The sequence below is a fragment of the Hyperolius riggenbachi genome, chromosome 4, assembly GCF_040937935.1.
Source record: "Hyperolius riggenbachi isolate aHypRig1 chromosome 4, aHypRig1.pri, whole genome shotgun sequence".
NCBI classification, from domain to species: Eukaryota; Metazoa; Chordata; class Amphibia; order Anura; family Hyperoliidae; genus Hyperolius; species Hyperolius riggenbachi.
In genome coordinates, this window is record NC_090649.1 from 283,696,843 (window position 1) to 283,723,087 (window position 26,245).

General features: G+C 40.8%; 1 protein-coding gene across 1 annotated transcript in view; it reads right to left on the reverse strand.

The window, feature by feature from the left end:
- Positions 1-2,134: 2,134 nt before the first annotated feature.
- Positions 2,135-26,245, reverse strand: part of ROS1 (ROS proto-oncogene 1, receptor tyrosine kinase) — a 189,521-nt gene continuing 165,410 nt past the window's right edge. The window contains 2 exon segments of the mRNA XM_068233370.1: positions 2,135-2,588; positions 15,377-15,540. Of these exon segments, the coding sequence (XP_068089471.1) occupies positions 2,482-2,588; positions 15,377-15,540 (271 nt within the window). The 3' untranslated portion in view covers positions 2,135-2,481.

Below are 26,245 nucleotides of genomic sequence, written 5' to 3' on the forward strand. Positions count from 1 at the left end.
CGTCAGGCCTCTACTCAAGAAACCATCCTTAGACCCAGATGCTCTAAACAGCTACAGACCTGTCTCTAACCTCCCCTTTCTGGGAAAAGTTATTGAAAAGGCTGTCTACCTCCAACTTGAAGACAGGCTCTCCAGAAACAACATCCTTGACCCTCTTCAATCTGGCTTCAGGAAATATCACAGCTGTGAAACAGCCCTCACCCAGATTTGCAATGATCTGCTCATTGCAAGAGACAAGGGTCAATGTTCCATCCTGATTTTGCTCGACCGCTCAGCGGCTTTTGACACAGTTGATCATGAAATCTTGCTCAACAGGCTACAAGAGTACTGTGGCATAGATGGCATTGTTCTCCAGTGGTTCAACTCCTTCCTGGCTGGCAGAACACAAAGGGTAGCCTTAGGGCCCTTCCTCTCCAACCCTGTACCACTAAAATACGGTGTACCTCAGGGCGCAATATTATCCCCTTTACTTTTCACCATATACATGCTGCCACTTGGAGAAATCATACAAAAACATGGCCTGACTTATCATTGCTATGCTGATGACACCCAGCTATATTTGTCATTCAAATCTGGCATCACAGACCCTACTCCACAAATAAACTCATGCTCAGCCGAGCTTCAGGAGTGGATGAATATGAATTGGCTAAAACTTAATGCTGACAAAACTGAGGTTCTTGTTATCGAGGGCCAGGGCTCAACAGCAAAGCAGCCCCAGTCTCAACCAACACCGCTAAGGATAGGGAGCTCAGACCTGAAAAACTCAGACTGTGTGCGCAGCCTGGGAGTACTGATTGATAGGAAATTAAGCTTCAGGAATCAAATCTCAGCTGTTGTGAAACATTCCTTCTTTCATCTAAGGAATGTTGCAAAGATTAAACACCTAATTCCTTCAGAGGATCTTTTAACCCTAGTCCATGCCTTCGTCACATCAAGGTTAGACTACTGCAACGCTCTCTACACAGGCCTGCATAAGAAAGACTTACGCTGTCTGCAATTATTACAGAATGCCGCCGCAAGGCTGTTAACGAGCCAACCCCGCCATTGCCACATAACACCAACCCTGAGCTCACTCCACTGGCTACCGATAAAATGGAGAATTCTGTTTAAGATTGGCTTACTGACATTCAAATCCTTGCACAATCTGGGCCCTGTATACCTGAAGGACTTGTTGCAACTGCATCACACCCACCACAATCTTAGATCAAAAGGACGCAACAGAGTCCACCTCAAAACCTTTGGAGATAGAGCCTTTTGTCATGCTGCCCCTACACTTTGGAACTCCCTGCCACACCCAATCAGGACAGCTCCATCCCTGGAAGCATTTAAGTCTAAACTGAAAACCTACCTCTTTAGTCTGGCATTCATGAACATCTGACTATCTCCTCTGTAACACAACCCAGCCTGCAACCCTGTATTAATCTGAGACACAACTATGCGCTTTGAGTCCTATGGGAGAAAAGCGCTTTACAAATGTTATTGTATTGTATTGTATTATGTGTTATTTATTTGAGATTGTATTTACCCAATTGTAACCCCTTACGTACCAGAAGTTTCTGGTGCCTTTGGGACCAAAGACTGCTGGTACCACAGAACGGCGCCTCCCGACGAATCGCAGGTTCCTTTGACGGCAGTGCTCTATTTCCCTCGCCAAAGCCACTTTCATTGGCTCCTGATCCTGTCCATCAATGTGAGCCAATGTGATTGTCTCACAGTGATCACGCGGTCAGAAGCCAAAGAAAGCGGCTTCTGACAAGCTCACAGAGGTCTGTCATCATAGCGACTGGAGGGAAAGGGGCCTGCAGCGGGTCAGTTCTTGACACAGAAAACCTTAGAATTGAAAGAGGGTGAACTTTTTTTTTTCTTATGTAGTGTAGGTAAATACTAAAATTGCTTGCTTTTAGAATTTGATATAATCGGGTGACTTCACATAAGAACACTCAGGTCAAGTGATGGAGTATGCACCGATTGTTAAACAGTAGATACTGCAGGGCCAGTAAACAATCAGCAAGGAAGGTATGGTGGGTTGCTAGGGGGGAAGTTTTTGTTTTAATTCATCACAGTATATAACTCTGGAGTCTGAAAGGATATAACAAGCAGTCATTGCATTTGGAAATGTATTTATTGTCTCAACTTCAGTTGGAAAGCTAAACTTAAAAATTCAAACAAATATGATGTTCTTGTTTTAATGTAAGTATCCAAAGGGTAAGGTCATTGAATTGGGTTCTTATCAAGTTCTAGCACTGAAAGCTAGAATAAAGCAACCTGGCTGAATCCATTTATTTACATCTCATTGTAACTGCAAATTCTTCAGCATTCAGAAGTTATGCAGTAGCCATTACAGACACCTGCCTGTTTTCCTCGATAAATGAAGCGTTCAAGGCTTTGCTTTTATGTGAATTTTTGAAACGTTGATACTGATGTCTTTTGCTTAAGTTTTTTTTTTATTTTTCCAATTTGTTTTTGTCCTCATTCTGTGCCTTATGTAGTCACCATTAGATAATTGAGGCCATCTGCATTCCTTGCTTCAGTAAGGGTCATCGAACCAGTTTCTTCTGAATCTGAACACGAAACACTGGCATTTGAATCTGAAAAAGTAAACACATTTTATGCATTTATTCAACTTAAAGGCCAAGGAAAGTTATTTAATATTTCAAAACCTTTAAATCATTTTATGAAATTAATTTACAAATAAAAAAAATAGCAAAGCCTCTAAGGGAGGGAAAAATTTCACCACAATTCAAGTAATAATGATTCTTCAAAGACTTACCTTAACCACTTCATCACTGAAGGTTTTTTCCTGTGTAGACCAGAGCAATTTTCACCTGTCAGCACTCCTTCCATTCATACACCAATAACTTTATCACTACTTATCACAACAGAATGATCTATATCTTGTTTTTTTGCATTTTAAATAGATTAAATGAAAAAAAAAATCATTATTTCTCAGTCTTTGGCCATTATAGTTTTAAAATAGTACATGCTGCTGTAATGAAAACTCACTTGTTATATTTATGACAATATTTTATTTGGAAATAAAAGTGTAATTTTTCTGCTTTGCGTCCATAACTAATTACAATTTGCAAAAAAAAAACAGTAATATACCCTCATAAGATACATATTAAAAAGTGTATTTATGTATTTTTATTCATTTATATATATTTTTAAATAAATATATATACCGTATTACATTTTGGGGATAACTATGGCGGGGAGGCAAGGGGTTAATTTTAATTATATATCAATTATATTTTTTTTTTTTACTTAAAAAGTGTATTTAGGTGTAATCTTACTTTTTGGCCACAAGATGTCCTCACATGTTACCTTCTTGTGCGTACTATTACTACGCTTACAGGAAGTAACGTGTGGATGTGTTACTTTCTTTATTGCAATGACCGCAGGCATCTCATTGATGCAGGCTATCATTGATACCAGCACTTAGATCGGTGAATGGGAACCGTGTTCCCATTCATTGATCGGTGTACTAATCAACTGCCACGGAATGGGGGGTCACGGGCGCCTCCCATTGAGATCAATAGACAAGTATCTATGTTCCTGGAATGGGAGCAGTCTTCCCACAGGGCATAGATATACTTTTGCAAACGCAGCTAGTGGTTAAAATATTATAGACTGTATAATATAGTTACTGCTGAGGAATAAAAATCATAAAATAATCTGAATTTAGCACAGGAACCCAACCATTTGTCAGATGTAAGAGCTGTATTGGAAGATACTGAATAAACTCTGGCATGTGAGGAGCACACTTGAAGCTACTAGTCTCCAGTAAAATATTGGAACTGTACATACTTTCTGTTAATGATCCTCTTTTTGCTTGTCTTACTACTGCAACAGAATACTAATAAAACAAGTCCTGATCTTCCTGACAATATTTAAAAGTGCTGCAAGTAAAAATGGGTGCAAGATATTGAGATAGTAGGTCATCTCTAATTTTATCTTTATATTATCACCTGCTATCAATAGTGGAATGTTGGTAATATTACAAATATTCTATCACCTATCTCAATCTATTATCACACTAACCTCCCCTGCATCTAACGCCTAACACTAACCTACCCTCATCTACGCCTAACACTGATCTACCCTCATGTACGCCTAACACTAACCTACCCTCATCTACGCCTAACACTGATCTACCCTCATGTACGCCTAACACTAACCTACCCTCATCTATGCCTAAAGCATCATCTACACGCGTAGATGAGGTGGCGATGTGGCTTATCAATCGAGCCGCTGATGCGGCTCGATTGATAAGATCCAACAGGTCGGATCTTGCTACTGCCGATTCCCTGCTCGGTCCCCGCGAGGGGACAATGGCAGGGAATCGAGCGGTAGATAAGCAGCGTGGCGCCGGGGACGAGCGGGTATCGAATCCGGCACATGCACGGGCTAGCGGGGACGCGGAAGAGGCGATCCGCCGGCTAATCGAGCCGCCGGATCGGAGCCTCATCTACGCGTGTAGATGAGGCTTAACACTGACCTACCCTCATCTATGCCTAATGCTAATCTACTCTCATCTACACCTAACACTGATCTACCCTCATCTACATCTAACACTAATCTACCCTCATTTCGGTGTGATAAGCAATGATAAATGTATTGGTGAATGAATGGGAGAAGCGAGAAATGTTAAACATTTTTGAGCGGGTGTCTGTTGATGATTTAAAGAGCCACAGACAGTTGATATTTCACTGAAGCAGAACCTGCCACTCTCTCAACCCAGCTGCACGACAGTGAGCGGGGAGTAATACTCTAAGGAGGGGAGTGTTTGATTATTGTTGCTGGTGGTGGTCCCCGCCCCCCACTGTCAGTAAGCTTGTGGAGAATTTTACACCTGTGGTGTTATAACTCAGGAAAACAGTCTGCACTATCATTGTTTTTATATCTGAATTTTTGGTGTTCTTTTTGAGGTGTATTCAAATTAAGAGAAGACCCTGGAAGACAGTGGACTTGTCCATGCATGAACTGCAAAGTGAACAGAGGCGCCAGAAGGATAAAACCAAATTATTAACAAGTTAAAAATTGCTTGGAAGGCAGTGGTGGACTTACCTCCTATAAGCAGACACTAGAAACTGTCAGTTTAAATAGGCATAAATTTTATTGGCACACTCCATGAAATGTTGCGTTTCACAGGTATAGTCCTGCTTCTTCAAGCAACTCTGAGAAGAGTATATATATATATATATATATATATATATATATATATATATATATATATATATTCCGTATATTCTGGCGTATAAGACAACTGGGCATATAAGACGCCCCCCAACTTTTGGGCATATAAGACGACCCCCCAACCTGTTTATTACAGCGGTATAGAAGAATGGATCCCAGACTATGCTATTTACCTCCTTTTCTACCTCTCAGATCTCGCACATGTGTGCCTGCGCCACTTCACTACAGTCCTCAGCAGTGAGATCTGAGAGTCGGTAAAAAGATAGGGTATATTACCCGGCATCAATGACAACTGGCGTATAAGACGACCCCTGGATTTTCAGAAGATGTTCAAGGGTTAAAAAGTAGTCTTATATGCCAGAATATTTGCCCAAGAAATTCTAGATATGGTATTTACAAAAAGAACTTGCTCTTCAGATGGCAACAAGCAACAGCATAATAGGGGTTCTAATTAAATCTTGGTATTTATGTTCCAGACACATGCCAGCCAGTCTATCTATGTTTAGATCAGTTTCCTGTATAAGTGTTTGGTGGTGATGCTTGCCTAAATGTAACTGAATGAAGTCATGAGGATATTTTTAATCCTGTATGTCTGAGTTTCTATTTCTGTTAGGTGTATGATAAAAGAAATGGTCATAGTGAGAACCACATTACATTACATTACATGAGATGTGCTTCCAGTTAATTACAAACAAAACAATATTTGTTGAAACGCATGCTTTTCATTGTGCATTCTTTTATAGTGTCAATAATGATAAGACTATGAATATGTCTTAATATTATGCACAAGTGTAGCATTCTGTTTAAATGAGAGAAGTTGGGATATCTCAGAAGATCTGTGGTTAACACTGCAACCACACACTTAGGCCTTGATTCATAAAAATGTGTTCGGTGAAGTAAATCAGTGCGGGGAAACTCCGCGCTCGGTATTTCTGACTCCACGGTGGTCATTCATAAAATGTTGCTAGTTGCGATAGCAGAGCGGAGATTTCCCGCTGTAGGCAGTCAGTAGCCTGTCGGGAGCCTTGCAGAAACAGGAGAAGCAGGCAGAGTCCTTCCGTGCGGTGTTCTCTCTGCTGCTGCTTGGGAGGTCTGTCCCATTCACTGCACTGTATTCCGCACGCTTCTCGCCACATCCGAGGTAGCGGTAATCCCCGTATGCATACCGCTTCCTCTAATCTTTATGAATTGACATTTTGTTACTTTTGTTAAGATAATCACAGCGCAAGGCGGTGATTTATCACTCTGCTCGCGAATGTCGGCTTTTCATGCGGAAAAAGCTTTTATGAATACAAATTTTGCTATGTGGTCGGTAAAGTGAGCTGTTTTCAGTATTTCCGCATGCGGGAATGCTTTATGAATCGAGGCCTTAGTCGTAGACATAGCTAAGGCCATAGCAGATCATGCAACTGCTAGAGGTTCCAGCAGCAGGATAAGCCACATATACTGTAGGTAGGCTACACAGTTATTTACAGAAGTATTTTTTTGAGAAAGAGGATTTTGAAAATGCAAAGGAAAAAATAATTTTTATAAGTTTAAATACCATATTTTCTTTGCATTTTCAAAATCAATTTTCTCAAAAACTACAGTCTTTTTGATTTTTTTTGTCTTGTTACCACTATTCCTCTTAACATGCATAGTTATTTTGGTGGTGATAGCATGTATGACGGCTTTGCTATTAACCACTAAAATCAGAACAAAATTACGCGAAAAAGTACAGAAAAATGAGAAATTACGGTTCCTGTTTATGTTTACAAATGAAATCGTTTTTCTCTAAATTTTGCATTATAATTGCAAATTACAATGCGAAATTACAATTTTGCTAAATTCATGCTCATCACTAGGGCAGACTTTGGTGCTTGCGATGTGATTAAATTATTGAATTCAATGTATTCTTATCATTATTATTATTTATAATATTATTATCCTTATTATTATGATGATTTTGTGTTTCAAACTTTATCATACCAGGGATGTCTCTATACTTCTGTTTGGAAGTGAGTTATGCCTAAGAAATATAGGCCTACAATATAAAACAAAACATTTCCAAAACATTTCCATGCAAAACAATGTACCACTACAAATAATAACATAATTAGACTGCCAGGGAGGATATATTCTTTAATTTGCGATATGCACTTTAGGTTGCCTTCCACCAGTTTTTTACAATAAGTTGCAATTTTGGCTTCGGACAGAACTAGCATAACTGAGATTGGTTTGTAGGCTTCCTTGTCGCCCTCATGCTTTTTTTAAATTCTGCCCCAAAATTTTCAGTTGGATTAAAGGGAACCTTAACTGAACGGGGGGTAAAGAGTTTCAATTACCTGGGGATATTACCAGCCCCCTGCAGCAGTCCTGTGCCCTCGGAGCCGCTCTGGAATCCTCCGGTCCCCCGCTGTCACTTAGTTTCGTTTTTTGACGACTCACCAGTCGGCCAGCCGCCATGCGTATTATTGGACGCATTCCCTACTGCAATTAGCGCTGTTGTGGACCGCAACGCGTACAAAAAATACGCGTTGCCATATATCTACGCGTGCGGAATGCGGCAACGCGTATTTTTTTATGTGTTGCGGTCCACAACAGAGCTAATTGCAGTAGGGAATGCGTCCAATAATATGCATGGCGGCCGGCCGACTGGTGAGTCATCAAAAACGAAACTAAGTGACAGCGGGGGACCGGAGGATTCCAGAGCAGCTCCGTGGGCACAGGACTACTGCAGGGGGCTGGTAATAGCCCCAGGTAAGTGAAACTCTTTACCCCCCGTTCAGTTAAGGTTCCCTTTAAGCTCAGGTCTGTTTAATGGCCAGACAATAAGCACAAGCCAGCTCTGGTTAGTATACTGGTTCTCTGTCCCAATGATTTGCCAGTGCTCAATCTCCGCAGGGGAACCACCCACTGCAAACGCACTTGCGTATATCAAAAAAGGGTGCCTGGAAAAAAGGGCGCGGGGTGTAGCCAAAATTAAAAGTTTGAATGCAAAACCGTATTTTTCGTTTAAGAGGTTATAAACGATAATTTAGTGCTAAATACGTTAAATAAACGGAAATGAAATGGCAAAATACCGTCTATAACAGTAAACGAATTCTGAAATGAAACGTCAAATAGCGTCTATAGCAAAAACGATATTTACACTTGTATTAAGCATAGTACTAGAATGGTAGGTTTTACAGGTGTTTTACTACAATTATACCTAACTTTAGGGTCACAGATATCTCTCCTTATCCCTATCCCTCACACCTAGACCCCCCTTTATGTAAATACACATAATGTAATAAATTGTATATATTACATATATTGTACTATAACAATACCTAACCTTACTCTCATACAGAGCCCTCCCTGTACCTATCCCTAACCCCTAGACCCCCCTGGTGGTGCCTAAACCTAAGACTCCCCTGGTGGTGCTTAAACCTAAGACCCCCCTGGTGGTGCCTAAACCTATAACTCCCCTGGTGGTGCCTAAACCTAAGACCCCCCTGTTGGTGCCTAAACCTAAGACCCCCCTGGTGGTGCCTAAACCTAAGACCCCCCTGTTGGTGCCTAAACCTAAGACCCCCCTGGTGGTGCCTAAACCTAAGACTCCCCTGGTGGTGCTTAAACCTAATACCCCCCTGTTGGTGCCTAAACCTAAGACCCCCCTGTTGGTGCCTAAACCTAAGACCCCCCTGTTGGTGCCTAAACCTAAGACCCCCCTGGTGGTGCCTAAACCTAAGACCCCCCTGTTAGTGCCTAAACCTAAGACTCCCCTGGTGGTGCCTAAACCTAAGACCCCCCTGTTGGTGCCTAAACCTAAGACTCCCCTTCTGGTGCCTAAACCTAAGACCCCCCTGGTGGTGCCTAAAACTAACCACCACCCTGGTCCTAACCCTCCCTGTACCTATCCCTAACCCCTAGACCCCCTAGTAATGCCTAAACCTAACCATCCCCACTGCACAAAACACGCTAAACACATATAAACAATAATATATTTAATCCTTAAAATACTTCACTCCAAATAACATGAATAAAATAATTTATATATTTGTAATAGAATAACTAGCCTTAAAATCACGTAGAAATCTTAAAATAACAGTAATTTGTAATAGAATAACTAGCCTTAAAATCACGTAGAAATCTTAAAATAACAGTAATATTTAAAGCGATATTTTAGTAACTATAATCAGCGCATTAGAAGTGTAAAAACAAAGTGAATACCATAAGCGATGTATTTCTAATACAATCAGCTTTAGAAACGTTATTTAAGCATTATACATATGAAAACGAATTTTAAATGCTAAAAGAAGTGTAAACGAAATTTTAGTTGTTATAGTTTTATAAGCGCATTTTAAAACGAAAAAAACTAGTTAAAACCCATATAAGCGAAATTTACAAACAAAAAAATAAGTATAATACAAAGTCTAAACGAACTTGTAAACGATATTTGTTATAAACTTTATCCTGTAAACGAAAACCTTTGTTAACACGATCCCTGTAACCGCTATTTCTCGTGCGACCTTTTTTCCTGTCGGGCGCCGAATAGCCGATATTTTGCATTGCAGTCTATGGCGGCGCCCTTTTTGTCCACTATCCCTGTGCGCCCTTTTTTACTAGTTCCAACGCACTTGACAATTGCACACGAAGAAATGGCACACAACAGGTTTGTGCCACTGCTAAACTGGAGCTAGTCAGGAAACGCAAAACCTGTTTCGGACAGAAGGGCACAGCCTGAAACATGTTGTGCATTATCTGACTTGCTCCAATACAGCAGTAGCTAAACCTATTGTGTGCCCTCTCTTCATTTGCAACTGTTTGATGGTCACTTCAATAGTTAGACCTAGTTATCCCTAAACCATTTTTGCCAGTTGTGACTTAGCTTCAGCTTCCTGACTGAGCTCTTCTGGATGTTGCTGCACTATATATACATGATTTTCCTTCTTCATGGTGCTGTTTATTTGTATCAGTCCATCTTGCAGCAAATCATCCCCCAAACATGATGCTTCCACCCCCATGGTGCATGACTGGAATTATGTAATCTTTGGCTTACAAACCTCACTTTTTTCATTCAAACATAATGATGGTCATTATTATCAAACAATTTGATCTTGTATTCATCCAAACATTTATTATCCCAAACATAAGAACTTTATCCCCAAGTGCCCTTGCAATCTGCTGTCTGGCTGGTGGCTTTGGAGCAGTTGCTAAGCAGCTCTAAGGTTGAATCGATTTAGGGGTACATTTTACTGTAGATACCTGTCCACCTGTTTCCTCATCTTCTTCACCTGTTTCAGAATCTTCATGAGGTCTTTGGATTCATTTTTACTTTTTTGTAAAAATGCATTACTCTCTGGGAGACATAATGCGTCCCCTTCCTGATCAGTGAGATGGCTATGTGGTCCTTTTGTGTTTATACTTGCATATTATTGTTTGTACAGATAAACCTGAACCGCTCGAATAGCCATTTGGAAATTGTTCCCAAGGATAAACCAGACTTGTGGAGGCTTATTTATTTAGATTTTCCCATTATGTAAAGCAAATAGGCAGAGATGTTAATGATATGCCTTAAAGGAGAACTGTAGTGAGAGGTATATGGAGGCTGCCATATTTATTTCCTTTTAAGCAATACCAGTTGCCTGGCTATTCAGCTAATCCTCTGCCTCTAATACTTTCAGCCATAGGCCCTGAACAAGCAAGCAGCAGATCAGGTGTTTCTGACAAATTTAGACAGATATGACAAGATTAGCTGCATGCTTGTTTCTGGTGTGATTCAGACACTTCTTTAGGCAAATAGACCATCAGGGCTGCCAGGCAACTGGTATTGCTTAAAAGGAAATAAATATGGCAGCCTCCATATCCCTCTCACTACAGTTCTCCTTTAACATTCATCCATATGATGACTCTAACTAGGCTAGTTGTCTATAGGAAGCCAGCAGGAATTGTCATATGGTCAATAAAAAATAATCTGTCTTAGAACTTTGTTGATAAGAATTACTTTTAGTTTGCACAAAGTACATATCTTAAAGGGAACCTAAACTGAGAGGGATATGGATGTTTCCTTTTACGCAATACCAGATGCCTGGCAGTCCTGCTGATCTCTTTAGCTGCAGTAGAGGCTGAATCACAGACCTGAAACAAGCATGCAGCTAATCCAGTCTGACTTCAGTCAGAGCACCTGATCTGCATGCTTGTTGAGGAGCTGTGACAGAAAGGGCTTGATTCACAAAAGAGTGCTAACTGTTAGCACGGCCGTTTTCGCGCGAATTTTCGCATTGCGCGCGATCGAGAGTTTTTGCGCTAAACGATCATGTTTTCCGTGCGCAAACGTGAATTTTCGCATGAAAACGATATAGATTTCGCGATAAAATTCGCGTTTGCACGCAAAAACATTATCGTTTTGTGCCAAAATTCGCGATCACGCGCAATGCGAAAATTCGCACGAAAACGGCCATGCTAACAGTCAGCACTCTTTTGTGAATCAAGCCCAAAGTATTACAGACACAGGATCAGCAGGAGAGTCAGGCAACTGGTATTATATTAAAAAGAAAAATCCATCTCCTTCTCAGTTTACGTTCCCTTTAATCATCACAGTAGCAACCTCCTTCATTTCCAGGCTAATACTTACAGTTCTACAATGCCTTTGTTCAAGTTTAAATATCTTGGTCCATTTTTACTCAAGACAAGTGAAGTATTTTTATTTTTCAGGAAAAAACATTTTTAAAACTATTTGAATTTTGAACACCCACTCTAGAACATCTTGGGATAGACCTAATTCCCATAAAGTGCATCCATTCATACCTCCCCAAGATGTGCCACAGCTAATCATCACCACAAACCGCTCAGTCTCTGGTAGCAGATGAGGCAGGTGCAGTAAGCTTTGTCTAATCAATGTGAACATAACGATCAAGAGATCAGGAGCCTATGTGCATGGCTCCTGATCCCTGCTGGGAGATGCCAGCTCAGCTGTCACATGGCTTTTTATGGTGATCTCACACATGTGGTATAGGGCCTATTTCCACTAGTTCTGCATCCGTTTTTCTGCATCCAGATTTCTGGATGTGGCTATTTAGGGCCTGTTTCCACTGCACGCGGATTCTGGATGCAGAAAAACTAACTAATGAATGCCTATGGGCCTGTTTCCACAAAACTCGATTTTTCTGATGCAGATTTCTGCATCATGCATCCGTTTTCCCATACAATGAAAATGTTAGTGGAAACAGGCCCATAGGCTTTCATTGGAGTCAGTTTTTCTGCATCCAGAATCTGATGCTGAAATCTCCACCATGCCATCCATAATTTTTCTGCATCAGAAAAATTGCGTTTAGTGGAAACAGGCCCATAGGCATTCATTGGTGTCAGTTTTTCTGCATCCAGAATCCACGTGTAGTAGAAACAGGCACTTAGGTTTTTAGATTTAGGCCCTTAGATTTTTGTAATGTGTTTTTTTCTGTAACGAATTTACACCCAAAATTGTATTTAGTTCACACTGCATTCAAAACTTTGTTTTTACATAATAATAGAAAAGTGTCTTCTCCAGGTGACCTTAGGCTTCTTTTCCATGAAGGCCCTTATTAAATTTACTTTTTATCCTTAGTTTTCCCCTGGTGATATTTTCACACCTTATCAATGAAATGTTTTCTAAGCCCCTAGCAAGCAAGAAAATACTTTAGAATAGTTTTGACAGTACTTTTTCACCTACTTTTTCAATTGCAGAGTGCTGAAGAGTTATTTTAACCACTTCCCGACCGCGTCACGCCGATGGGCGTGGCCGCGGCGGCAGCCCCAGGACCACCTAACGCCAATTGGCGTAGAGTCTTGGGGCTTGCATTTGCAGGTGATCACGCGCAGGCTGCACGCGCATCTCCTGCTTGGTGGGCGATCGCCGCTCGGGAGACTGTAACAGCGAAACTGCAGCTTAATTGTATTGTACAGCACTGCGACCCTGGGGGACAAGAGAGCGAATGTATCTCATAGGCTGAAGCCTATGACAGCCGATCGCCGTTATTGGCTGCCTGGGGGGTGGGAGGGACGGAGGGAAAAAAATATGTTAAAAAATACATAAATTTAATTTAAAAAAAATAACATAACTATTTATATAAAAAAAAAATCACTGCAGGGGCGATCAGACCCCACCAATAGAGAGCTCTGTTGGTGGGGACAAAAGGGGGGGAGGGAATCACTTGTGTGCTGTGTTGTGCGGTCCTGCAGCTTGGCCTTAAAGCTGCAATGGCCCATTTAACATAAAATGGCCTGGTCATTAGGGGGGTTTAACACTGATGTCCTCAAGAGGTTAAACAGAAGATAAAAAATGGTCTACTAGGACCTAAGTGCCTTAATATTAGAAAGCTCATCAGGAAAATTACCGTAACAGAATATGGGACCTTGAATTGGTTAATGAAAGTCAGAACTCATTGCCGTCTGCCTACCTTTCCCGTTCTGGTATTCCAGATAATGTTCAATTTCCCCATTTATTAAATTCCTAAAGCCCATGAAATTACAAAACTTTAAGGATAATTGAAAAAAAAATCTAAATATATTGTTAATACAAAATAAACAGACCATTTTTATGAGCCAAAGAAAGCAATGGGCATAAATTTGTGATGAACCTGTCCCTGCTTGCAATATATATTATGATTATTATGATGGATTTATAAAGTGTCAACATATTCTGTGGCACTGTACAAAGTATTATTATGTGGTTATTATGTGGGCACTTAATCGTAACCCCCTCTGGGGGGAAATAACTTTAATCTCCCTGTGGGTAACCCCCCTGGGAAACTAACCATAACCCCCCTCCGCCTCTAACCGTAACCCCCCTGTGGACACCTAACGTTAACTCCGGTGTTAAGATGTGTCCTATTTAAAGGGCACCTGCAATAATATGGGGGCTGTGGTAAAGAGAACGTAGAAAAAAACTACAGAGACACCTGGAGCCCCTATAGTGTATTATCTTTGTAAGCTGGACTACATATATAAGAGTAATACTACTCACAAGTATGGGTTGCTGATGAGGCAACCACTCAAAAAGGCATGTGGGGAAAGCTCGTCCCCACTCGGTCTTTACGATGGATGGTCGCAGCTCCTTCAGAAAAAAACTTTCTCACCACAGACATGTGGTAGAAACAACACTCCCACAGTGTGGGATGTTAAACATAGGAAATAAAAGTGGTAGGAGGCGCCCTTGATGTATAAACAGCAATTCTGCATATAGCGTTGTATGTAGAATACAATATAAATCGCCTACCTTATGAACGATCGCTTCATTCAGTAGGGGAAATAAGTAGGTTTATTGGTAAAAAGCACTTAGGACAACGCGTTTCGCGGCACAAACCGCTTCATCAGGTCAAAATACAGTGCTTTAAAAGAAAAAATCAGAAACAACAGACGCTCAGTGTACCGTACTACAATCAAAAGAACATCATAGAAAATGCTGAAGGTATATACACAATGTATGTACTAGGGACATAACTATATATTATAGACATACATTATATGTACACATATATATACACACATGTGGCACAAATATATATAACATATATCATCATATCAATATCAATAGTATATATGTTTTATATATTTGTGCCACATGTGTGTATATATATGTGTACATATAATGTATGTCTATGTTGTTTCTGATTTTTTCTTTTAAAGCACTGTATTTTGACCTGATGAAGCGGTTTGTGCTGCGAAACGCGTTGTCCTAAGTGCTTTTTACCAATAAACCTACTTATTTCCCCTACTGAATGAAGTGATCGTTCTTAAGGTAGGCGATTTATATTGTATTCTACATACAATGCTATATGCAGAATTGCTGTTTATACATCAAGGGCGCCTCCTACCACTTTTATTACCTGCAATAATAGCGGGTGCCAGGGCCACTTGCTACGCAAACTGTGGCTACAAATAGTGGGCGCTTCGAGTCTAGCACCCTTTTTAACTGCTCCTCTTCCTGTGGCTTATGATTGGCCTAATTCCAAGCTGCATACAATTTGCAATACAGTATAATGTGAACTGAAATCAATTGCATTTCATTCACCATCTGTAGCCAATATGAAGTTCCTTTTTTACTTCTTTATTTATGGACGTTTGATTCTCTGCAAGTTATATAACAGAAATATAAATATACATTATTAGAGAGCTATCTGTTTTGGAAACCATACAAATATTTAATGTCCAACAAGAATGCATATAGTACCAGAGTTACCTTCAAAGCCTGCATTAACAATGCCTTCCAAGCCCATTCTGTTCAGCTTGGGTTGCGTGCATCTCAGAGAGCAGTATCTCAGTTCTTTCAGCTTGTTCTGTAGATGAGCAAAGCTTGGTCGCAGTACAGGATCTTGCAACCAACATTTAAGGATAAGATCCCACCTACAAAAACAGTACATAGTAAATATTAAATAAAAAGTAAAGTTAAATAAATAAGGCAACCCAGCATTTAGCAAAGTAAGGGTAGTAGCTGACAACTTGATTTTTGGTTGTCGGTATAATTTTAAAAGACGGGATGGTTTTCTCAGTGGATCATTAATTACTGTTCATCTATTTCAGATTTTGTTACCAGTTTTGGTTATTATAAGACTTTTAAAATCCCATTGTCATTAAGGTTTTGCATAGCTTGTAAGTTACTGTTTGTAATCAGTTTCTGTATATCGGTAAGAGCATGCTTCCCATGACCCTGATTACCGACCATATTTGGCTATTCATCATCCACATTGAAGAGGAAGTAGTGTAATCCCAGCAATGAACAGGGAAATATGCAATATTTATTATTCCTGAAATTGGAGCCAATCATAACTCATTAGGTGAAGAGGACTGCAGGAGTTCATAGTTCCTTGCAGACAGTGGTCCCATTGCAGGATGGACAGAATGCTTATTATACCTGCAGTTATCTCACTGACTATATGCAATCTTTGGCTTAGTAATTAAATAAAGGTCATTGCATCTGTACCTATGAACAATGGTTCAGGGGATGAGAGTGTTGCCTGTACCAGTGTCCAAGTGAGTCATCTTGGCTTGTGGCATGACGGCATGTAGCAAGTGTAGAGGATGTCATCAAGCCACTCAACCACTTCAGCCCGTCGGTTGTTTTCAGCTTATGGAAAAGAACAATGTTCATATTTCAGCGCCCCTTCCATTCATTGGTCTATAACTTTATCACTACTTGTCATACCTAAAGGATCTAAGACTTGTTTTTTGTGGGGTACAAATTATGCTTTTGGACGACACGGGCGCAGACGTGACTATAACATCCGCGCGGCTTAAGTAGTTAAATGCTCATAAATATCCCAATATTTTTTGAGGATGGAGATGTATTATAGTACAGCAATTGCTTTCCATTTGGGTAGACTACATAGACAATATTCATGTTTCTTATCTCTAGTTTCAAACTTTTTATTGAGAAATAGTATAATTAAAAAATAGGATTCACTTAACGTATTTCATGCAGGGGAAGTGCAATAACGAATAACAAAGCACCTTAATGATAAACATGAAATAAAATAGAACAAAAGGAAGAATAATAAAGAAAATACAAAAAAATTGATTGCTGTGATTGGCTGGCGGGGGGAGGGAAGGAAATTAAAATAATAAAAAAAGGGTAAATGTATTAAAAAAAAATAAACAAACATCCCAGCAGTGATCACAGCCCACCAACAGAAACCTCTGTTAGTGGGCAGAAAAGGGGGGGAATCAATTGTGTGCTGAGTTGTACGGCCCTGCAGCGAGGTCTTAAATCTGCAGTGGCCTAAATTGTAAAAAATAGCCTGGTCACTAGGGGGATGTAAGCCGATGGTCCTCAAGTGGTTAAAGCTCAAGCAGGCTGAGATGAGAAGATAGGAAATGTAGTTGTAGAAACAATTTAATTCAAAGAGAACTACTAAGTATAAAGCAGAGATCGAAAACCCATATTTTTATTGCCAGATTTTCGTAAAGGCATCTAAAGTGCTGTTGACTATGCTGAGAAGTCTTAGGGCTGACAAGGCTTTCTGCATGTATAAGGTAACTCATGTTTCATGAAAAGTGAAATGTTTTAATGAAAAGTTGAAAAAATTGTGTAGAAAAATCGATGTTTTTGAACTGTGGCTGTGGAAAAAACTACTGAGAGCTCCCTAGACTGCAAGAAGATCTAACCAGTCAGTACTTAAAGAAATAAGTGTTCACTAGAAGGGCTGATACTATTATTAAAACTGAAATGCATTGGTCACATAAGGAGAAGACTAGATTCTTTAGAGAAATTATGGATGCTTGGAAAAACTGAGGGCAAAAGAAGATGAGGACGACAGAGGCTAAGTTCAATAAAGCAGCATATGTGAAGCTATGAACATGCCTATGCAAAAGCTGATAGAAACAGTGATTGACATAAACATCTGGCACACAGAAGTACACATGGTCACAAAGGGTCGGAGTCAACTGAGGAGAAGGAGAGTTTAATGAAAAAAATATTTTATTTTTTAGAAATGTGAGAAAAAATGGGTGAAATAATAAAACATATTTAAAAGACAGTGAGAGACACGTGGTATTTTTTTTCCTTAATTGGATTGTGCTATTTTTCTTAGTTATATAAAGATTACATTAGTCTGTCAGTGCCGATTGTTTATACACAATATCTTATGAGCCAGGTCTTTTCCTCTACTAACCCAAAAGCACATCAAATATAAAAAAAAAAAAAAAATAAGCAGTCTTGTGACTCCATATGTGAGCATTTGTAACTCCAAATTACAATTATGGGACATTCATGTAAACATTAATATAATTTATCTGATATGTATCCCTAATTTTTTTTTAATGGGCACCATGGTAGCATGGTGAATATTACTCCCCCTTGCAGGTCTAGGGTCCCTGGTTCAAAATTGGGTTAAAACACTATCTGTATGGAGTGTTCCCTATTTTGTGCAGCTTGTGTAGATGGCAGGCCAACTGCAGGGGAAATAAAACATGCAGAAATCAGATGAGGGAAAGACGTAACAGTGGAAATATACTGCTAAGTATCACCGTTACTCCAAAATGTAGATAATGTTACATTATTTTAAGAGGAACGGCATTTTTTTTTTTTTTTTTTTTACATTGTTCATGTATAAATTATTTAGTGAGTGTTTGTCCAGTCTAAAATCTTTCGTCACCCTTTCCTTACCCTGATTTACATTCTGAAATGTATCAAAGGTGGCAACATCTTTAGTCCTGTCAGGTGACAAAATATACCTGGTCAACCAAAATGCTCTGGGGGGAGAATTCCACATAGCGAATATGCCTAAGCTAAACATCACTGGGAGGGAGGGGCTACATTCAATATATAGCAATAAAGTATATATAGAAAGTGTTTCTAATGCTGAATCCAGGAAGATTACAATACTAGTGGGTGTCCTGAATAATTTACTGCATTATACTGTATGTCACTAAAGTGCCTCTTTAATGTATGCATTAGTTAAAGGGTCACATTAAACATGTTCTTAATTATTTTGATATGAATGTAAACTAACAGTGAATTTATGTTGTAAAAAAAACATACTTTTAAAAGGGCTTCAATGTAAAAAATGTTAATAATTTATTGGGCTGACCTCCCTCCTTGGATGTGTGTTGCTTGCTGCAAAGAAATAAGATGAAGCTAGCAGATCTCCAAAATGAACACACAAAGATGGTCCATTACCCTTCAGCCACATCCAATAATAGGACATATACATCACTGCATTTAAAGAGCACAAGTGATGATAAGAAGTCTTGTAGCTGATATAAAACTGACTTTGATGAAGAGATGGAAGAAGAATATGTTTAGGAAGCTGTCAGTGAGTGTGGTATTCTTAAATGTTCAGGAGCTATGTGACACTATGTTTAGTGACAAGGTCACAGTAAAGTTGGATGGATTTGGTATGCATGTGAAATGTGAGACCGACAGTTGATCTGTTAATGGGAAAAATAGCCTTAAAGAAGAAATTGGCAAAAGGAATACAGATACACAAAGTCAAAAATATAATTAGAGCAGAAGTAACACAACTATGTTTACAAAGGTTGCAGATATAAAAGTCTTAAAGAGAACCCGAGGTGTGTTTAAAGAATGTTATCTGCATACAGAAGCTGGATCTGCCTATACATCCCAGCCTCTGTTGCTATCCCAAACCCCACTAAGGTCCCCCTGCACTCTGCAATCCCTCATAAATCACAGCCGTGCTGTGAGGCTGTGTTTACATCTGTAGTGTCAGTCTCGGCTGCTCCCCCGCCTCCTGCATAGCTCCGGTCCCTGCCCCTGTCCCTTCCCTCCAATCAGCAGGGAGGGAAGGGATGCAGGCGGGGACTGGAGTTCTGCAGGAGGCGGGGAGAGCAGCAGACTGACACTATAGAGATAAACACAGCCAGCTCTGACAAGCTGTTTGTCAGCAGCGTGGCTGTGATTTATGAGGGATTGCAGAGTGCAGGGGGACCTTAGGGGGGTTTAGGATAGCAACAGAGGCTGGGCTGTATAGGCAGATCCAGCCTCTGTATGCAGATAATATTCTTCAAACCCACCTCGGGTTCTCTTTAATCATTAAATACATTTGAAATTGCTAACAAGCAAAGCAGGAGTTGCATGTATCCAGATATTATAACAATGCAAAGTACACTAGTGGACAGAAATTTCCAGCAGCCAATCAGAATTCACATTTCAGCAGTCTGGAGTAAGGAGTCTGATAAGCTGATTTCTCTTTGGCCATTACTGAATAGAGTTGCTTTTTGCACCACTTTATAAAGTATTTTTGTTATGTTTCAGTTGCCGGGGGGAGGGGCTTTGGAAATGATCATATAAGTAGCAGGCTTATATAAACCCTGGCATTAGCAAAGATTGAACAACTAAATTGGTGCTTACACACTTTTAAATGGTCCTTGTATAAATAGATTCTGTTTGAGCATCTCGCATAATTACATTCCTGCAAGCATGTTTGGCATTAAGATAATGTGGACACTCAGAGGTGACAAAATTATCACCATTTAAAGTTATGTTAGTAGTAAAATTTAAGAGACAGTGTGCATATACACATGCCTGCATTTCTGAAATGTGGAATTCAGCATTACCCATGTGTTCCAGGCTGTGATAACTGGCAAGACATCAAGACATCACTAGTCTTATTAAAATGTATAAATAAGCATTTGAATATATAAAGAGAACACACTTTATTTGGCTAAAACAAGAGCAAAACAAATATAAGGGATAATCACGTAGGGAAGGGATAATCACGTAGGGATGGTCGGAATGCCAAATTCTGGATTTGATGAAATTCTGTCATTTTGCAGAAATTTTCAAATGAATTCCAAATTTTGCTAAATTATGGTTAGTGCGAGTTTCTGAAAATATATTCACACTAGGTTATAATTTCACTTAGGATTTTCTCATTTTCAAATAAAATGTTCTCATTCATGTCCCATGCTCAGAAGATATTTTTTACTATTTATGCAAAAAAATGTTCACACATTAGTGAACCGTTAACGTGTTGGATTACCATGAATTCTGAATTATGACTTTAACCACTTAAGCCTATTTGGACAAATATGGTCGTCCAGATAGACTGTGCTGCTGTAGCTGAATGAGGTGCACAATCGCGTGCGCTTCCCGCCACCTGCCGTTAGCCCCCGATCAATGAATGAGAATATACTTCCCATTCATCGATCTAAGTCCCCCCGAGAAAAAATGACGGTTTCTTATCAGAGGCCGTGGTCTTTCTGCTTAAATAAAGTTCCCCATCCTCATTCTAGTTCCTGGAAGCGTGATCGTTCACTTCCAGGACTTTTTGACTGTAAAAGTAAAACTACACCCACATACATTTTTTAATAAATAAATACATTATTTTACATTCAGAGAAGGCCACTGCTATCTAAGAGACAGGCTTCTTAATCAGAACAAAAGAGTCTGTACACCCATCTACCAACAATATCGCCTAGTGGTCAAACAGAACAGAAAACTCATATACCGTGTATAAGCTGACTCGTATATAAGCCGACCCCACAACATTTACCTCAGGATTCAGGGGAAAATTATTGACTCATGTATAAGCTGAGGGTAGGAAATGCAGCGACTCCTGACAACATGGGGGTGGTTGTTGCATTGTATATGGAGGTTATTACAGAGTTCCCCTCTGTATGGAACAGATGCAGGAGTCAGCACCATTTAACCTGTAACCACTAATAAATGTACCAGTAATCATATAAAGCTTTGTACCATGTGTCTGCACTCTGCACACAGCATTCTGTCCACATCACACTATTAACAGGCAGAGCTAACACGCTGTTGTCTACGTTACATTGAGGAGCGTACAGACACAAGAGTTGTCCTTATTTACATTGCCCGTGTGCTGAGCGGGGATTGCGGGCTATTTGATCCTTTCAAGTAATTGACAAATGTCAGGATACCCCATATACAACAGTGTTCCGTGCACATAATCTCACGCTTCCTGTGCATAGCAGGAAGCGCGATATTAGGTGTACGGAAGAGTGGAGCTGTGATTCTGACCATCCATCTCTCCTGTTCTGCTCTCTCCTGGGCATCTGATTGTGCCTGCCATGCGCAAACCAGGAGATCCTAATGCAGATCAGCTGTTGTGCTCGGCACTCCCCTCTGTCCATCCACAGTACAGGCACCCACTGGTCAGCTCCAATGCACAGCCCGCAGCACCGGCGGTCACCCAATCAGCTTTCCTGCTCCTCTGATCAGCTAGGAAGCATGCTGAAGCACACTCCGCATCACCGCTACACTCCGATCGTCTCCGCAGGTCAGTCTGCATACCCCCCATTACTGACACAGGTAGGTGACTCGCATATAGGCCGAGGGGGTGACTTTTCAGCACATTTTTTTGTGCTGAAAAATTCTGTCTATACATGAGTATATATGGTAATCAAAGAAAGGACAACTTCTCATATAGTCAAAGTTACCAACTGCTGGCCTTGAAGAATTTAAGGTTTAGATTGTTTCAGAAAATATGTAATCTATGGTTGTCCCATAAAGTAGTAAGAATCTGTTACAGTGCACTGTTTACTTAGAATTTCACCAGATTCACTCAAAGCAAACTAATGTGACCATGAATCATCAATGAAGGAAGCTTTCTGGAAGGTACCTAATGAAATGGTGTCCTGTGCACCCCTGGTCACAGCTGGATATTCTGTCTAGTATTCTAGATAACATGATCTTTACTTTTAATGAGGGCTTTATATAGCAGACCCAGAATGGCTTCTTAGCAAATTTGTTCCAACCTTCAAACTGTGTAACAAGCATATCATCAATGTAGAATCTTTGGTTGCCAACATTAGATCTGTTCTCTGCATTAAAAAAAATGTGATTATGTCAGCTAGAGACACACAGAATGTTTTGGTTCAGCCAAGAGACGGTTCGTGTTTTGTGCATTACAGTGCAGATGCATGGCAGTCATTTGATGATTTTATGATTGATTGAAAAGCAGTGCATCCACTATCTGGTAAACAGAAGTCTGTGCTGCAGCGGAAATTTGAGAAAAGTCAAAGGATGGACATATTGGCCTTGATTCACTAAGCTTTGCTGCTAAAGTAGTGCAACTTAAAGGAGTCATCAGGGGAAATATGCTAAATGAAGTGGTACTTACCGGGGGCTTCCTCCAGCTCCAAGCTCCCAGGACGTCCCTCGCCGCAGCTCTGCCCGCAGCCGTTCACCGCAGGTCTGTCCCAGTCCCCGGCAATGACGTCAGAGCGACCTCCAGGTCGCTCTGTACTGTGCCTGTGCGAGTGGCGCTGTCAATCACCGCCACGTGGGCCGGAGCGGACTGTGCAGGCTGCGGGCAGAGCTGCGGCGAGGGACGTCCTGGGAGCTTGGAGCTGGAAGAAGCCCCCGGTAAGTACCACTTTTTTTTAGCATCCCCTGATGACTACTTTAAAGAGAAACTCTGACCAAGAATTGAACTTTATCCCAATCAGTAGCTGATACCCCCTTTTACATGAGAAATATATTCCTTTTCACAAACAGACCATCAGAGGGCGCTGTATGGCTGATATTGTGGTGAAACCCCTCCCACAAAGAAATTCTGAGTACGTACTCTTGGCAGTTTCCTGTCTGAGAACCCTGTTGCATTGGGGGAAATAACTGTTTACAGCTGTTTCCAACTGCCAAAACAGCAAGCAGCAGCTTCATCACTTGCCAGCAGTAAAAATGTCACCATGTGATAAATGTCAGAATATAAATCAGGGATTTCAAATATTTTACAATGGGCAAACACTGAATCATTTATACATAATTATTGTACAAATGAAGCACTTTTTTTATTACATTATTTTCACTGGAGTTCCTCTTTAAATTGAGCAGCACAAGTTAAAAATCCTGTGCGCACACTACGCATAGTAGTGCTGCTGATAACGTACGCTGAACCCTTTGAAAGTACTGCTGCTCCTTTAATCCCACCCTGAGCCCCGTCGGGTCCAGTGTCTTTGTAGGACGTGATCCCAGCACTTTGATTGGTCCCATAGGCTGCCTGTCACATGAGCTCAGAATATTGATACTAACCGCTAATGTTATGTGCCTGAAGGAAGATCTTGAAATGTTTTTATTTAATAGAAACTGAGCCCATAGCCTGCTTTATATATACACAATATATAAGATATGTATGGTAAGAATCATTGCATTGTACAGAAGAAACAGGCAGACATCATGGAATTAAATGAAACTAGTCCACTAATGAGGCTCCTAATCAGTTTTGCAATTGGGTGTGGTGAGGATGGACAGCTAAGCTGCAACTGCAAGCATGTTTAGAGAACAAGGAAAGAATAACAATAGAACAAAAGAAGAAGAAAGAAGTAGACAGAAGGATTGGCATGGCATAAAGATGACCCTCACCTCCACTGCAGTGCTGGGGGGGGGGGGGGGGAAGCCGTAGCTGGGAGGGGGCCCAGGAGGCAATCCTATGCAGAGCATTCAGTGTAGCAGAAGCATATACATTAGCTGCTCCCGACACATGCATCTCCTCCACTCACTTCCTGGTTAGTTTTCAAGTGCCGTGCCCTGCGTTCAGCCAGTTGATCACCATGTTGGACTGAAGCCTGAAAGATGGCTCAACCTACTACTGCTGAAACTCGGGGTCCTGGTAAATACAGCTATTGCTTTTTTATTTCTAATTTTAGCTACGGCAATCGTGGGCACCCAAATTAGCCACTGAGAGCTGCTATAGACGTAATTCTCACTACGGCCTATGGTGGTGCCTAAAATATTGGCGTAGCATTGCGCCGAAATTAGCTGATCCATCCCTAATGCACATGACATGCAGGAATGGGAGTTGCATAGAGAAGGGTGAGAAGGACATGTCACTAATGTATGATGCTCCACTGCTGTGCTCTGCTATATCATTGGGGGGGCGAGGAGATATAGGCATTTGCAGGGGCCTCGGCTAGAGGTTCCATGTTGTGGGGGGAAAGGGCAGGGATTTGCAGGGACTTGGTGGCTCTGTTTTGTTTAGGGGCATGCAAAGTTCTAGGAATGCCCCTGACTGTACAGCTCCAGGGGTGGTGCCTGTTGCACTCGAATGCAAGTGTGTGCCATGCTGTCTAAAATCGTACATGTAGCATTTATCCACTGTGGTAATGCAACAGACAGATACAAAACTAGACACTCGTCGTAAAGTCCATTTTGAGACATAAGGGTACATGAGCAACGATAGACTCTATACGATTTTTGAGGTCATGAGACCCATAAGATATAGCGTAAACTGTTGGGTAGGTGTATCCTATAAAAACCCTTATTTTATTTATTTAGGAATACTTACAGTGGCTTGCAAAAGTATTCGGCCCCCTTGAAGTTTTCCACATTTTGTCACATTACTGCCACAAACATGAATCAATTTTATTGGAATGCCACATGAAAGATCAATACAAAGTGGTGTACACGTGAGGAATGGAATGAAAATCATACATGATTCCAAAGATTTTTTACAAATCAATAACTGCAAAGTGGGGTGTGCATAATTATTCAGCCCCCTGAGTCAATACTTTGTAAAACCACCTTTTGCTGCAATTACAGCTGCCAGTCTTTTAGGGTATGTCTCTACCAGCTTTGCACATCTAGAGAATGAAATCCTTGCCCATTCTTCTTTGCAACACAGCTCCAGCTCAGTCAGATTAGATGGACAGCGTTTGTGAACAGCAGTTTTCAGATCTTGCCACAGATTCTCGATTGGATTTAAATCTGGACTTTGACTGGGCCATTCTAACACATGGATATGTTTTGTTTTAAACCATTCCATTGTTGCCCTGGCTTTATGTTTAGGGTTGTTGTCCTGCTGGAAGGTGAACCTCCGCCCCAGTCTCAAGTCTTTTGCATACTCCAAGAGGTTTTCTTCCAAGATTGCCCTGTATTTGGCTCCATCCATCTTCCCATCAACTCTGACCAGCTTCCCTGTCCCTGCTGAAGAGAAGCACCCCCAGAGCAAGATGCTGCCACCACCATATGTAACAGTGGGGATGGTGTATTCTGAGTGATGTGCAAAGTTAGTTTTCCGCCACACATAGCGTTTTGCATTTTGGCCAAAAAGTTCCATTTTGGTCTCATCTGACCAGAGCACCTTCTTCCACATGTTTGCTGTGTCCCCCACATGGCTTGTGGCAAACTGCAAACGGGACTTCTTATGCTTTTCTGTTAACAATGGCTTTCTTCTTGCCACTCTTCCATAAAGGCTAACTTTGTGCAGTGCACGACTAATAGTTATCCTATGGACAGATTCCCCCACCTGAGCTGTAGATATCTGCAGCTCGTCCAGAGTCACCATGGGTCTCTTTACTGCATTTCTGATCAGCGCTCTCCTTGTTCGGCCTGTGAGTTTAGGTGGATGGCCTTGTCTTGGTACGTTTACAGTTGTGCCATACTCCTTCCATTTCTGAATGATCGCTTGAACAGTGCTCTGTGGGATGTTCAAGGCTTTGGAAATCTTTTTGTAGCCTAAGCCTGCTTTAAATTTCTCAATAAACTGATCCCTGACTTGTCTTGTGTGTTCTTTGGACTTCACAGTGTTGTTGCTCCCAATATTCTCTTAGGCCTCGTTCACATCATTAGCGCAGATGTCTGTGCGATTGGAACGCAACGCGTCTGATCGCACACCATCTGCGCTCC